General features: G+C 40.0%; 1 protein-coding gene across 1 annotated transcript in view; it reads left to right on the forward strand.

The window, feature by feature from the left end:
* Positions 1-380: 380 nt before the first annotated feature.
* The window catches only part of CLGN (calmegin), a 43,191-nt gene continuing 29,467 nt past the window's right edge, over positions 381-14,104 (forward strand). Inside the window, exons 1-3 of the mRNA XM_052655051.1 lie at positions 381-401; positions 10,879-11,019; positions 13,565-13,638. Of these exons, the coding sequence (XP_052511011.1) occupies positions 10,888-11,019; positions 13,565-13,638 (206 nt within the window). The 5' untranslated portion in view covers positions 381-401; positions 10,879-10,887. The remainder of the gene's footprint in view (positions 402-10,878; positions 11,020-13,564; positions 13,639-14,104) is intronic.

Here is a 14,104-nt window from a genome sequence, read left to right on the forward strand (position 1 = left end):
TTTACTCAAAATTCGGGGCCCAATTATGTGCTTTAGGAGGTAGAAGCTCACTGCTTGCAGAGAGCAGGCGCTCTGCGGGAGGGAAGGGTCTTCGGATGGATAGCGAGGAATTCCTCCCAGGCCATCCGAGGAGCCGGATGCACGCAACAACCTGCTGGCGGGGGCCGCGCGGCGCGTGGTTGGGGAGGTCCCTCCGCGGCGGTTGAGCCCCTCGGTGCAGGTGCGCGCAGCACGCGCCTGTGGCCGCAGCCTCCTCCCCGCCCGCGGCCGCACGCGCACGCGCGGTTAGCAGTCGCTGCTGCGCGGCCGGCGGCTGGACTGAGCTAGGGGAGACGCGGGGAGCAAGTGGCAGCGGCTCGGACATCTGAGCTGCCACTCCCGAAAACGGGCCCGCGAGACAGGTGCGTGGGCAGTAGTAGGTTACTTTCCGCGTCCTCTGCGCTCCAGCTGGGGGTGAGGAAGCCGAGTCCTAGCTCTCCCCCGCTGGGCGGGGGTTCCTGCTGCGCCCCTTTCTTGGGCGTCCGCCGGGCGGACCCGGCGGGGCCCCGTGAGGAGGTGGGTGTTGAGTTTGGGGATGGGGACGCGGCCAGCGTCCGCGTCCGAGAGAGGTTCTCGGGCGGGCCCTCCGGGCCTCGGGGGTAGGGAGGCCGGCCCGGGCGGGCGGCGGTGGGGTGATGCCCCCTCGGGGTCGGCTGGGACCCCCGGAACTTCTGTGTCCACGGCCACCTGCGGCGCTGGGGCTGGCGCGGGGAAGGCCAGGTGGCCCGTCAGCCCGGCCCGTCCCCGAGGGTTCAGAGGCCCCGGGGAGCCGAGTCCGTTACCCCAGCGGTTGCCATTTCTGCCCCGTTCCACGCTCGAGCCCCGGTGCGCGCTCCCGAGGGATGGAGAGCGGGCCGGTCTCTTCAGCGCTGCTCTCTCCGCCCGCTGCTTCGCACCGACAGGCGAGTCAAACCCAGCTAGGCTCAGTTCACGCCCTCCCCGCCTCCGTAGAGGCGGGGGGACCTGACCTCGCGGCGCTGGTGGCCCGCGACTCCCGGCCGCTCCCTCGACGCGCCGCCTGGAGCCCGGTGCGCGCCGCTGGGGAGGGAGGGAGAGCGTCGTGGTGAATCCCACGAAGCCGTAATGACTCGAGACTCATTATCGCCGACGGCCTGTTTACGATCAGATCCTTTAGCTGATTTTATTTATAGCACCTGCCGGAGCAACAGGAATCCGAGGCGTTTGCTTTGGATATATAAGCAAATGGCAACGACGTCCAGAAGGGAGAAAGCAGATCATTCGAGAGTGGCCGTGGGAAGAACTCTCGAATTAGGAAAGTTAGTTTGTATGGAGACTTTTTGATGCTTTAAAGACATCAAAACCTTGATCTAGCCTTGCGAGTTTGTTTGCTTTTAAATTCTTACGTCACTCTAGGTCTTTTACTGAAGGTAACCTTCCTTTGGGCAATTGTTTGACTTCTTTTAAGTTTACAGTTTTGTCTTCACATGCAGTTGGTTTGGTCTTCCAGTCACATTGAGAACTTATACGTAAATCCATCGAAGATAGCCCTCATCTAGTTGATAAAGTTGGTTATTGTGTATGGATGGTGTATGTTAATGGATCCGCAGAAACTGAACCGTGCTGTGCTTAGTCACTTCAGCCGTGTTGGATGGACTCTGTGACCCGATGGACTATAGCCCGCCAGGCTCCTCTGTCCATGGGATTCTCCAGGCGAGAATACTGGAGTGGGTTGTCAAGTGCTGTAAATTAACCTTATTGCTTGTTCCTAATAAGTTTTAGTGCTCTTAACTGGGAAGCTAGAATTGCCCGCTTTAATAGACATTAAGATCATCCAGCTTAATCCTTTCACTTGATAGATGGGGTAGGGGGGAGGTTTAGAACAATTTTAACCCTTTCCTTTTTAGTAATAGAATATGAAACTTGGTATGGTGGTGCCAAACTCAGTGCACTTTCTATCATATCACTTTGTAGTTGAGCTCCTGAAGTTACATGACAACTAAAACTTTAGTGATTTTTCCAACAGTACTTTTGAGGCTTAGTCGTGCTGGTGAGTCCTCAGTCAGCCATTAAAACTGAATACCAGAAACATCTCAGTTATAATAGCAGATAGAAAGCACGAATGTGTTAATAGGTGAGTGTCAAGAGTAAGAAATGAGTCTTAAAAGAGCAGAATTTATGCTGAGAACTGTAGACAGCTGTTGAACGTTTTTATGAACAGGTAGTACATTTGTTCTTTAGAAAATTCATGCTGGAGAGAAGGTGGCAGATAGATTGATTGGGAAGACTGGAAGTGAAGAAGCAAAGTGGGACTTTACTGATGCTTTTCAGAAGTCATGGATTCCTAAATTAAGGTTGTGGCATGGATATATATACATTCAAAAACACCCAAACAGGTTTAGCTACCAATGGTATAGAATATCAGCAAGAATAATCATAAGATAGTGACAGAGTAACATGGCTGATTTGGTTGACCAGAGGTGCAGTTAATGGAAGAAGGGAATTGAGATTAGAGAATTGGTTTGGGTGGAAAGATGAGCCTCAAATTAATGGAGGCTTTGCTACATCCTTGAAGAAACTAAAGAGTGATGACTTCTGTGCTGTGGATAGCATTTGGGAGTCTTTAGAGGTCGGAGAAGGCAATGGCACCCCACTCCAGTACTCTTGCCTGGAAAATCCCATGGGCGGAGGAGCCTGGTAGGCTGCAGTCCATGGGGTCACGAAGAGTCGGACACGACTGAACGACTTCCCTTTCACTTTTCCCTTTCATGCATTGGAGAAGGAAATGGCAACCCACTCCAGTGTTCTTGCCTGGAGAATCCCAGGGACGGGGGAGCCTAGTGAGCTGCCAGCTATGGGGTCGCACAGAGTCAGACACAACTGAAGCGACTTAGCAGCAGCAGCAGTCTTTAGAGGTAGAGGCCAAGAGTATATGAAATGTAAGGAGAAAGCCTGGGGACAGAACCTGAAGGAACAGCATCATTTACAGGAGATTAGAGAAAGCCCATAAAGGTGGCAGAGAAGATGAAGAGAATCAAGACTCAGGAATAGCATCATGGAAATCGAGGAAGGAGAGAGCTTCGAAGAAACAGTCAGTAAGGTCAAGAGAGAGCAGCAGGCAATACGACTAAAAAAAGCTGTTGCATTTACCAAGTAAGATTTGTTTGATGGGAACTGTTTCAAAGAAGCTAGAATCAAGTACAGGAATACTAGAACTTTTTCATTGTTACCATCATAAGTTACCACAAACTTAGAAGCTTAATGCCACACATTTATTTTCTCACAGTTCTATAGGTCAGAAGTCTGACACAGGTCTCACTGCACTGACATCAGGTGTTGACAAGGCATCATTCCTCATTAGAAGCTCTGGGGAGAGTCTTCTTCCTTGCTCATTCAGATTGATGACAGAATTCAATTTCTTTTGGTTGTAGGACTGAGGTTCTTGTTTCCTTGTTGATTGCAGCTGAAGGTTGTGATTTTCAGCTTCTAGAGCCCACTCACAGTCCTTGGCTCATGACCCACCTTCCACTATCTGCAAGATCTCTGTGGTGGGTGGAGTCCCTTTCACTCTTCAGATCTCTTCTGCCCTCTCTCACTGACTTCCTCTTCCGCTTTCAAGGGCCTGTGTGATTATATTGGGCCCACATGCATATCCAGAGTAATCTGTTTTAGGGTCAGCTAGGTAACAACCTTAGTTTCATCTGAGAAGCCTCCTTTACTATGTGAGGTAACACTCACAGGAACCAAGGAATAAGATGTGAACATCTTTGGGGCACAGGTCATTGTTGTGGCTACCACAGGAAATTAAAAATGCCAGCAGTTAAGACATTCTTTCTAGATGCTTTCATTAAGGTGATACCCAGAAACATTTACATTATCTATCATGTGATGATTATAGTTCAATAGTAAGCCTTACTGTTTATCCTTGAGCTGCATAACTGTCTTCTTAAATATCTGAAGTTTGTGTGAACACTGTAAAATTTTAAAGTGTCAGAGAAATATAAGGTAATACTATGAAGTTGTTAGTTTTTAATTTTTTTGTAGCCTTAAGCTGCTTTAAAATCTTTGCTGGAAAGATTTTAAAGTCCATTTAACCAACTAACTAGATTTGGGTGTGTAAATTATAGTTTGGATAGACATCAAAATATGGCTTTTAGAATATGAAGCCCACAGATAAACTGAAATGGATGTCTAAAGGATGGAACATATTTAAAAAATACTTAACCTTGTATTTATAGGCCTAGAGCCTCAATTTATAGGCCATTTAATGAGCTAAATAGTTAAACCTTCTAACTTTAGAGCTTTAATGAAATGAATGTAGAGTTTGAAGCTATACCTATTATAACCTTGGGTCTTACCTTTGCTATTTAGTAGCATGCTGTATTCTTGAGTAAGTTGCTTCCTTGAGTCTTGCTTTCCTTATGAAGGATGGGGTACCAGGACCTTCATCAGAGAGTTGCTGTAAGGATTGGAATTAATCTGCCTGAATAGTGCATGCTCAGACAGCACTTCCAGTTCTCCTTTCCCACTCTTCTCTTTTCAATTCTTCCTTTACCCATGGCCTGGGGAAATCGGTCCTTTCTAACCTTTGTACCTCAGTTTGAATGTAGCTTTCTCAAGGAGGCTTTCTCTGACACTTCCTCTACCATGCAAATTTAATTCCCCAATTACCAACTCTTAAAAATTCCTTACTAGTCGGTCACTTGTCACAATTTACTATGTGTTATACCTGGGTTATTTAACACCTGCTTTCCATCCCAAATTATAAGCTCTTTGCAGTCAGGGGCCATATGTTTTGCTAATTACTGTAAGTTCAGTAAGTTCTAATTGCAAATTCTAACATCATGCCTGGCACATAATTGAGAACCAGCAGCAGCAGCAGCAGTATTTGTTAAATGAATTCATGAATGATGATTTTTTTTTTAATCTACAGAATAACCTCTCCTGAATTTCTGGAAATATTAGCTATTACAAAATTTATAAATCCCAGGTGTGACTTATTCTGAAGCATGCTTCTTTGAGAAAGTTCCTGCATTTCAAATGGAGTCTTGCAGCTTCTTTGGAAGAAGGCTGCTTCTGTAAGATGCCACTATCAACCCATTCCAGTATTCTTGCCTGGAGAATCCCAGGGACAGAGGAGCCTGGCGGGCTGCCATCTATGGGGTCGCACAGAGTTGGACACGACTGAGGCGACTTAGCAGCAGCATTACCTATCTCTCCACCTTATTTGTGATGCTTCAAAGTGGACTATGTGCACCATAGCCAGATAATTCCAAAAATACCCTTTAATTTTGGTGAAAATTTGTCCGGTTTTATTTTTATGACACGGTAACAGATTTTTTCATCTAATTTTTTTTTTTACTATCTTTTCTAGTAAGTTATGAACTGAGTTGTTAAAATGCAGGATGTCTGTAGCAAGATTCTGAAATACCTCACAACGAGGTGTTTCTTCATAGGTGTAGAATAGAATTGAATAATATGTTTAATTCCCCCATATTAAACTAGAGCATAAAACTGCAAAATTTCTAAATTATTATCTCCTTTATCTATAGGAATACTTTGTGTTACGTTGTAACAATGTTCTAAAAGACATCAGAGGGCCAGTGTTGGAACCATTGACATAACCATTTCTCTCTCATAAAACCGTAGTTAAAAACATCTACTATATATAAGGTTTCAACCCATGAATTTTTTCTAGGAGTTAAATTCTAAAAAAGGATTTTTCCTCCAAGGATCTTGTAGACTTTTACGGACAGTGAAACTGCTTCATTTTATTTCCGGCCTTCCCCTAATTGCCTAGAAATCTTTTTGCCAAATTTATGGTTGCAGTGCTGCTACAACAATCAAGTCATTCGAGCTGGTTGCTTAGTAACAGCTATTTATCTTCCCTGTAACATTTTTTCCTGTCATTTCTGCATTCACTCATTCATTCTGTGAACATAAATATGTCTCTGTTTATCAGGCCCTGGCACTCTTTGGCTAGCGCTGTGAATACAGAAATGAGAATGCTGGCTGTCAGTGAGCTTATTTTTGTATGTTTTTTGTTGTTGCAAATTTCCTCACTTTGGAACTATGTAGAAGTACTATAAATCCTCAGTAAATAAATAAATGTATCATTATAATGTTTATGTAATGATTATTCTGAAAAAGATGCTCTTTATCCACTTTAACTTTAGTGTGTAGCTATGTTTTAAAAGAGCCCAGTGCAGATTTAGTTTATTCTTTCTATAAGTACTAAAACCAAACAATATTTACATATCCTGGATTTCAGCTCTGATCACTTCACTACTCTCACATCTTCAGTAGTTCCTAAATTTTATAGGATCAGATCCAGAATTCTTGAAACACTAGTTATTTCCCTAAATCATTAGAAAGTTGTATTTTCAACTATTATTTCTGCTATTATGGTTCTTTCCCCACTTTTTACTGTATTTCCTGAGATATTTTCATTGTCCTTCTGATTTAGAAAAATATACCCAGTTTCAGTTAACAGTATGTGTTAATTAAGGTAATGCTCAAATAGTAAATTAAAAAATCCCAGGGGCCTAACATAATTTCTGGTTGCCGGTGTCCTAAGGAGTAGATGGCTGTGATAGTTGTATGTATCTACTTGGTTGAACCACAGGATACCCAGATATTTGGTCAATATTACTTTAGGTGTGTTTGTGAGGGTGTTTTTGGATGAGATTAACATTTGAATGGTAGGCTGAGTAAAGCAGATTGCCCTTCCCCTAGGTGAGTGGCCTTATCCAGTCAGTTGAAGGCCAGAATAGGACAATAAAGCTGGTACTCCAGTGAGGAGGAGGGACGTCCTCCTGCCTAGCAGGCTGAGCTGGGACTTCAGCTGTTTCCCTGCCCTTGGCCTTGAGCTGAAACACTGGCTCTGCTTGGGTCTTGAGCCTGCTGGAGTTCATAGCACTGGCTCTCCTGGCTCCCAGCTTTTATACCCAGGCCAGCAGTGCTTCGTTAGCTTTCCTGGGCCTCTTCTAACTCCATTCACCTGAGTCCTGCTTAACTCTAGAAAAAACACAGAGTTATGTCTCCTGGGGAAAAAAAAGAAAACATCTGTGGCAATCAGCCGGAAATCTCTCCCAAGTATCTCCTACTTGGCCAGTTAACTTATACTTCACTTTGTTATTGAACCAGCCCAGAGGCAATGCAGAGAACATACAGGAGGTCAATGACATATGCAAACAGATGTGCTTCTCCATTGCTTTATTTCTTCACAAATATTTTGTGATTTCAACAACCTGTGTGAAGTGAGGAATACACAGAAAGGTTAGAACCCTGGGCTTTTATATTGTATACATTTGTAAGGAGGAAAGGGGGTAGCATCAGCATTAGAAGTTCTGTATCATACCATATAGAGAAATTCTTGCTTTACTAATCCTGTATATCTTAGGACAACCGTATAGCTCAGTAAGAAATTGGAAGACGACTAACACTACAGAGCAACTGGAGTTTAATACATGTACACAAAACACTTCACCTAACAATAGCAGAAAGAAAAATTAATGCCAGTCTTGCTCAAACTCTTCCAGAAAATTGAACAGAAGGAAATACTTCCAAACTCACTCTATAAGGGTAGCCTTACCCTTGATGCCAAAGGCAGACCAAGACACTAAGAAAACTGCAGACCAATATCCCTGATGAGTATTGATAAAAATACATATTTTTCTTAAGTGCACACAGAACATTCTCTAGGATAGACCATATGTTATGCCGCAAAACAAATCTTAACAAATTTTTAAGAGTTTGTTTAAACTGGAAAAGATTCAGGGTATCTTTTCCAGTTGCATTGTGATGAAACTCAAAATCAGTAGCAAAGGGAAAGCAGGAAAAAAAATCCACAAATATGTGACAATTAAACAATACACTTTTAAACAACCAAAGGGTCAAAAAAGAAATCACTAGGAAATTGGAAAAGATCTTGAGTTAAATGAAACAAAAAACAAACAAAAGAAAGCAGACCCAAACTTACGGTACCGAGTGAAAGCGGTGCTAAGAGGGAAGTTTATGGCTGTAAACGCTTACGTTAGAAAAGAAAGATCTTATACATTAACAATCTAACTTTACACCTTAAGGAACTAGAAAAACCCAAAGCTAGGAAAAGGAACATATAATAATGCAGTGGGGGTAAGATTAAAATAAGAAGTAGCATGGTATAACGTAAAGTTTTGGATTCTCACCTTGTCTCACATTTCCAATTATGAGAATTTGATCAGGGTTTTAACCTTTCAGTTTTCAGTTTGTAGATTGGGAGTAATAATGCCTTTCATAGTGATGTCCTGGGCTGCAAAGATTAAATTAGCTAGTTCTTTTATGCAAATGAGTGATTATAGTCATAGAACTTTAGAGAAGAAACAAACTTTCCAGATAAAGGGTTTTTAAATTTTTTTCCTGAAGCTTTGGCAACTGTTTCTGAAGGAAAGTTAGGAAGAACTGTGATATAGAAAACAAATAGTAGACACTATTTATATTTAAAATAGGTAACCAATAAGGATCTACTGTATAGCACAGGGAACTCTGCTCAGTACTCTGTAATAACCTAAATGGTTTCAGCAAATTAGTTATTAAACTGTGCATTCATTTTGAAGGAGAAGATATGGGGCTAAAATGATATGAGTGTTCATTATTACTGCTGTTACTCATTGTATGCATTTCTGTTTACTCAAATGTTACTGATAGTGTCGAGAAGAACACCTTTTACTACATTGTATAAGCCATGGAAAGCTCTTTAATTTTTAGAGCAGTGAAGCTTTTAGGGTTATTAACAATTGATAAGCAATTTGCAACTGTACTCATTTCTGTGCCAGTAAATGAAAATTTTAAAAATCTGTACCTTCCTGTTATTGAATTCAAATTGATCCCTTTACATTTGCTTTCTATCTCAGTTAACCTTTTCTATGACTCTAGAGAGGTTACACTCTTCCAGTTAAATTATGAGTAGTATGTATCATTTTTGTATTCTTTTCCATAAAAATGGTGATATTAATACATCTTTTCATATACAATGTTCATATTAGTTTTTTTAAAGATGCATTTTCAAAGTAGACTTGAAAGTTGTAGTCAGTGGCCTTTAGAAGAAAGTAAAGCTAACTGGCCCATACATTCATGTTGAGTTTTGCCCTTATTAAAAAGGGTTATTTGAGCTAACCAGATGGAAGAATGCTTTTTATAGTCTGATGTTTCTTTTTTTTTTACACAGCTTTATTGATATATTATTTGCATACCTACAAGTTGACCTGTTTAATGAGTACAGTTCAGTGAGTTTTAACATATTTAGAGTTACACAGCCATTACCATATTCCAATTTTAGAACACTTTCCTTACCCTCAAAAGAAACCTGTACCAATTAACCCTTTCTTCCCACTCCTTTCCTTAGGCAGTTACTAATCTATTTTCTGATTCTATGGGTTTGCCTGTTTAAATGGGGTCATACAATACATGGTTTTTTGTGACTGACTTCTTTCACTGAGCATAATGTTTTTGAGATTCATCTATCTTGTAACACTTCGGTATTCCATTCTGTTATATTGTTAGATAATCTTCCGGTTTGAATATTCCACATTTTGTTTATCCATTCATCTGTTGATGAACTTTTGGGTTGTTTACACTTTTTTGGCTATCATTAACAACCATCATTATTTGGCTATCATTATCATTAAGCATTTATATTCCAAGGTTTTGTTGGGACATCTCTTTTCATTTATTTTGGGTAGAGGAGTAGCATTGCTGAATCATAAGGTAATTCTATTTTTAACATTTTGAAGAATTGCTCTACTGTTTTCCAAGCTCATTTTGTATTCCTGCCAGCAGTGTATGAGGATTTCAGTTTGTCCACATCCTCCCAGCACTTGTTGTTATTGTCTCTCTTTGTCTACACTAGCCATTCTGGTGGGTGTAGAGTGCTGTGTCATAAATTCAGTGTTTCTTAGGCAGACCCATGTAGGTCTATAAATATGTTCTGCAGGAGTTAAGAGTTCTCTCAGAATATACTTTTTAAATAGAAACTCTTTCATGTTGATGGTAGTATAACTATACCCTGGATCATCTGAATGACTGACCATCTCCTAATCAATACTGCCACACTTTCATTATTCATATTTACTTGTTTAAAAGTCCACTGGTGCCAAGAAATAAACCCTGAATTTTTAACATGCTAATAGGAAAGAGGGTGTAATTATGTAAAACATATTTCTGCCAAGAGGCAGTCAAGTAATATTTGTTTTCTACTCATCTCAATTCATCTTATAAGGAACAGAGGTTTTGGAGCTTTTGAATGGAGAAGTGGTTATGTATGTAATTGAATCATCATAGTGTTACAGGGATGATAAACGTGAGAGAACTTCATTCACAGCAGTCAGCCTGATTGCAGTAAGTCCTGTATTTATTAGAATTTGCAGCTGTAATTTGTTTTCAGTAAAAGGCTGTTACTTTCAATTGTGGTAAAATTATTTTTCTTCTCTTTTTTGGGTGTTTACATATAAATGTATTTTGGCTTTACAGTTATAAAATTTCCAATTGCATGTTTATATACACTTAAGCAACATTGTAATAAAAAAGTAATGAGCGAACATTTAGGAATCACAATCCTTTTTTTAAAAAAACATATGAGTTTGGTGGTCACTTCTGTGTCTTTAGGTTTGTGCCATTGACTCTTTGCTTTTCAAGGCAATCCTTCAGCTGTAGATGCCGATGGGATTTTGAAGTTTGTAGTATCACTTGTTGAAAGCATAATTTAAGTAAGTTTGGTAATGATTTGTTTTAAAAACCATTCTAGAAAAAGGTATTAAAGGAGGACTTATTTCTTGGTACATATACTTACACGTGTTTTTCACGACTTTGTTTTATTTTTACTGATTACTGTCACTTTCACAGATAATCAATATGCGTTTCCAAGGCTTTCGGCTATGTTTGGGTCTTCTTTTCATCTCAATTAATGCAGAATTTATGGATGATAGTGTTGAGACGGAAGACTTTGATGAAAATTCAGAAGAGACTGATGAACTCTCCTCAGAGGTAAGGTTATTGAGAACCAAGCTATCCATTATTCCTTTACATGATACATAGGGCTGACTAACTTCTTAGGATTCCTTTCAATTAGAATAGTCTTTAGTTTCTAAATAAATAGAAAAATTGCCTTTTCCCAGCTATTTGTTGCTGCGTTTTTTAGGGTGCCCATGTGCCACAGAAATTTGTGTGTGGCGCCTAGCATAGTATTATTACCAGATAAATATGGGAAAGATTTTTATGATCAAACTAGGAGTTCATTACTAGCTAAAGAGGACTAAAATACTTTTCACCCTTTTCAGATAAAAGAAAAGGTAATAATTTTCACTTCTTCTAAAAGTAGACAAAATAGTGTTTCTTCATTTCTCTGAGAAAAGAAATGCTGAATAGGGGGATGAATTGAAAGGAGAGTGATGATGAAATAGGCATTTAGCAAGGCTCCCACTGGTTTAATCTCAGCTTGAAGATGTGTGTTTTGAGGTGGTGACTGACAGGAGTCTGGAAAAGTTTTTAGAGGTTTTTGTGTACTCTTGACAATCCATAAGAACTTTCACATTGAGGAATATTCATATCTAATACTGGGACAATCAAAATTTTTTCAGAAATATTTTGGTAAGAAAATACCAATTATGTTCTGCTGGCTGCTATTTAAAGGGCTGAGAATAATATGTAGTTTTTTTTAATGTATTTATTTTAATTGGAGAATAATTACTTTACAGTATTGTGATGGTTATTGCCATACATCAGCATGAATCAGCCAAGTTGTTATAAATGTCTTTTTAGAGTTTTTTTTTTAAATTTGCAAATGCATGTGTTGTTTAGCTGTTCAAGGTGAATATTCTTTCTCCTTTTAAGTTTGAAGCTCCACAAGCTTCAAACTTAAAAAATTAAATTTTTAAGTTTAAAAATTTAAATTTCTTTACAATTTGGTTCTGTGATCCATAGAAAGTAAGTAGTAATCAAAGTGTTTATCGCTGACTTAAGATACAGCTACTGTGGGGGTTTTGGTAGGTTAATACTTTAAAGAAATTGCCAGATACCTGTGACTCTTAACTGTGTGCTGTGCTTAGTCACTCTGTCATGTCTGACTCTGTGTGTGTGTGTGTGTGTGTGTGTGTGTGTGTGTGTCTCCCCATGGACTGTAGTCACCCAGACTCCTCTGTCATGGGAGTTCTCCAGGCAAGAATTCTGGAGTGGGTTGCCATGCCCTCCTCCAGGGGATCTTCCCAACCTAGGGACAGAACCCAGGTCTCCCGCATTGCAGACGGATTCTGTACCATCTGAGTCACCAGGGAAGCCCAAGAATCCTGGAGTGGGTCGCCTATCCCTTCTCCAGGGGAACTTCCCGACCCAGGAATTGAAGCAAGGTCTCCTGCATTGCAAGGGAGAGTCTCTACCAGCTGAGCTACCAGGAAAGCCCATGACTCTTAACTATATTTGATGATAATTTGAAAAGATGGTAAGAAATGGGAGAGAACAATTTTTGATGCTTCTGATTTTATAGCGTGAAAATTCTAGGTATGGTAAAGTATGAATAAAGTATATTGGCCCATTTTTGCCAATGCATAAAAATATAGAGAACGGTAAAGTTATAATTCAGTAAACTTCATAGGAGATGGGCAGTTTGGGTAGCAGAATCTTGACCCTGTAGAAGTATCTGGGATTTTGTTTAAGTACTGATTTTCCTCCCTTAAATAGAAAGTATGCTATTAGGGAAGGGTAAGGACAGTGAAAGTTGGGTCTTCATTGCTATGCAGGCTCTTCTCTAGTTGCAGGGCGTGGCTTTCTCATTATAGAGGCTTCTTTTGTTGCGGAGCACGGCTCCAGGGGATGTGGGCTTCAGTAACTGAGGCACATAGGCTCAGCAGTTATAGCTTTAAGGCTCTAGAAGTGAAAGTGAAGTCGCTCAGTCATGCCCGGCTCTTCGTGACCCCATGGACTGCAGCCTACCAGGCTCCTCGGCCCATGGGATTTTCCAGGCAAGAGTACTGGAGTGGGGTGCCATGCCTTCTCCCTAAGACTCTAGAGCACATGCTTAATAGTTGTGGTTCACATGTGGCGTGTGGGATCTTCCTAGATGAGGGATCAAACCTGTGTCTTCTGCACCGGCAGGTAGATTCTTTACCACTGAACCACCAGGGAAGCCCAGGAATTAATTTTAAACTAACCTATGTGTTTATTAAAATTTTCATCTTATATGTTTATGATCATGCTATTTCTTTTGCTTCTAATAATTTTTATCCCCAAATACTGTCACCTGTTAGAATCCTTTCAAGGTCTTGTCCACTGCAATATGAGACCTTGGGTAAGTACTTCCTCCCATCCCTCCTGTGTTAGAGGGAGTCAGTGTATTCTGTTTGCATATAGTGTTTTTTTCCATTATGTATCTCTTATGTTCTGTATGCTATTACCAGTAGGATATAAAGTTTTGAGGAGACCATGTAAACTACTATCTCTATTACCTATATGTGCATTCCATACTAGGTTCTTAATTAGATTGTTTAAAGTATTTGTGAAGGTGAATAACTTTAGATTTTTAAAATCTATTTTCTAGATTAAATATAAGACACCTCAACCTGTAGGAGAAGTGTATTTTACAGAAACTTTTGATAGTGGAAGGCTGGCTGGGTAAGTATTCATTCAGGAGAATTTTTCCTTGATTTGATTAGCTTTTCTGAAATTATTGGTTGTTAATCTCTGAAAATTGCCCCTACCACAGAACTATAAAAAAAAAAAAAGGTTAATGTTCTAGTTAAGGAAAATTAGCACCTTAACACATTTTCATTATTGATATAAATGTTTAATTTGAATTGTTACTTATTTATACAAAGAATATATATAAATGAAGTATGAATATAAAATAAAAACTTAGAACATTTCTTCATTCCTTAGGACAGATATTAATAGTTTAATTTCAGATGACAAATTTAAGCTAATGTTCACCCTAAACTATGGTGAGGAAAATAAAGATTACTATCTCTTGATTATTATATTCCATGTAGGTAAGAACTGTCTTTATCTGCCTTTTACCAGTGAAGAAACTGAGGCTTAGTGTACCTTACCTATGATCATTGCTGCTGTTCAGTCACTAAGT

This window comes from Budorcas taxicolor, chromosome 17, assembly GCF_023091745.1.
Source record: "Budorcas taxicolor isolate Tak-1 chromosome 17, Takin1.1, whole genome shotgun sequence".
Lineage (NCBI taxonomy): Eukaryota > Metazoa > Chordata > Mammalia > Artiodactyla > Bovidae > Budorcas > Budorcas taxicolor.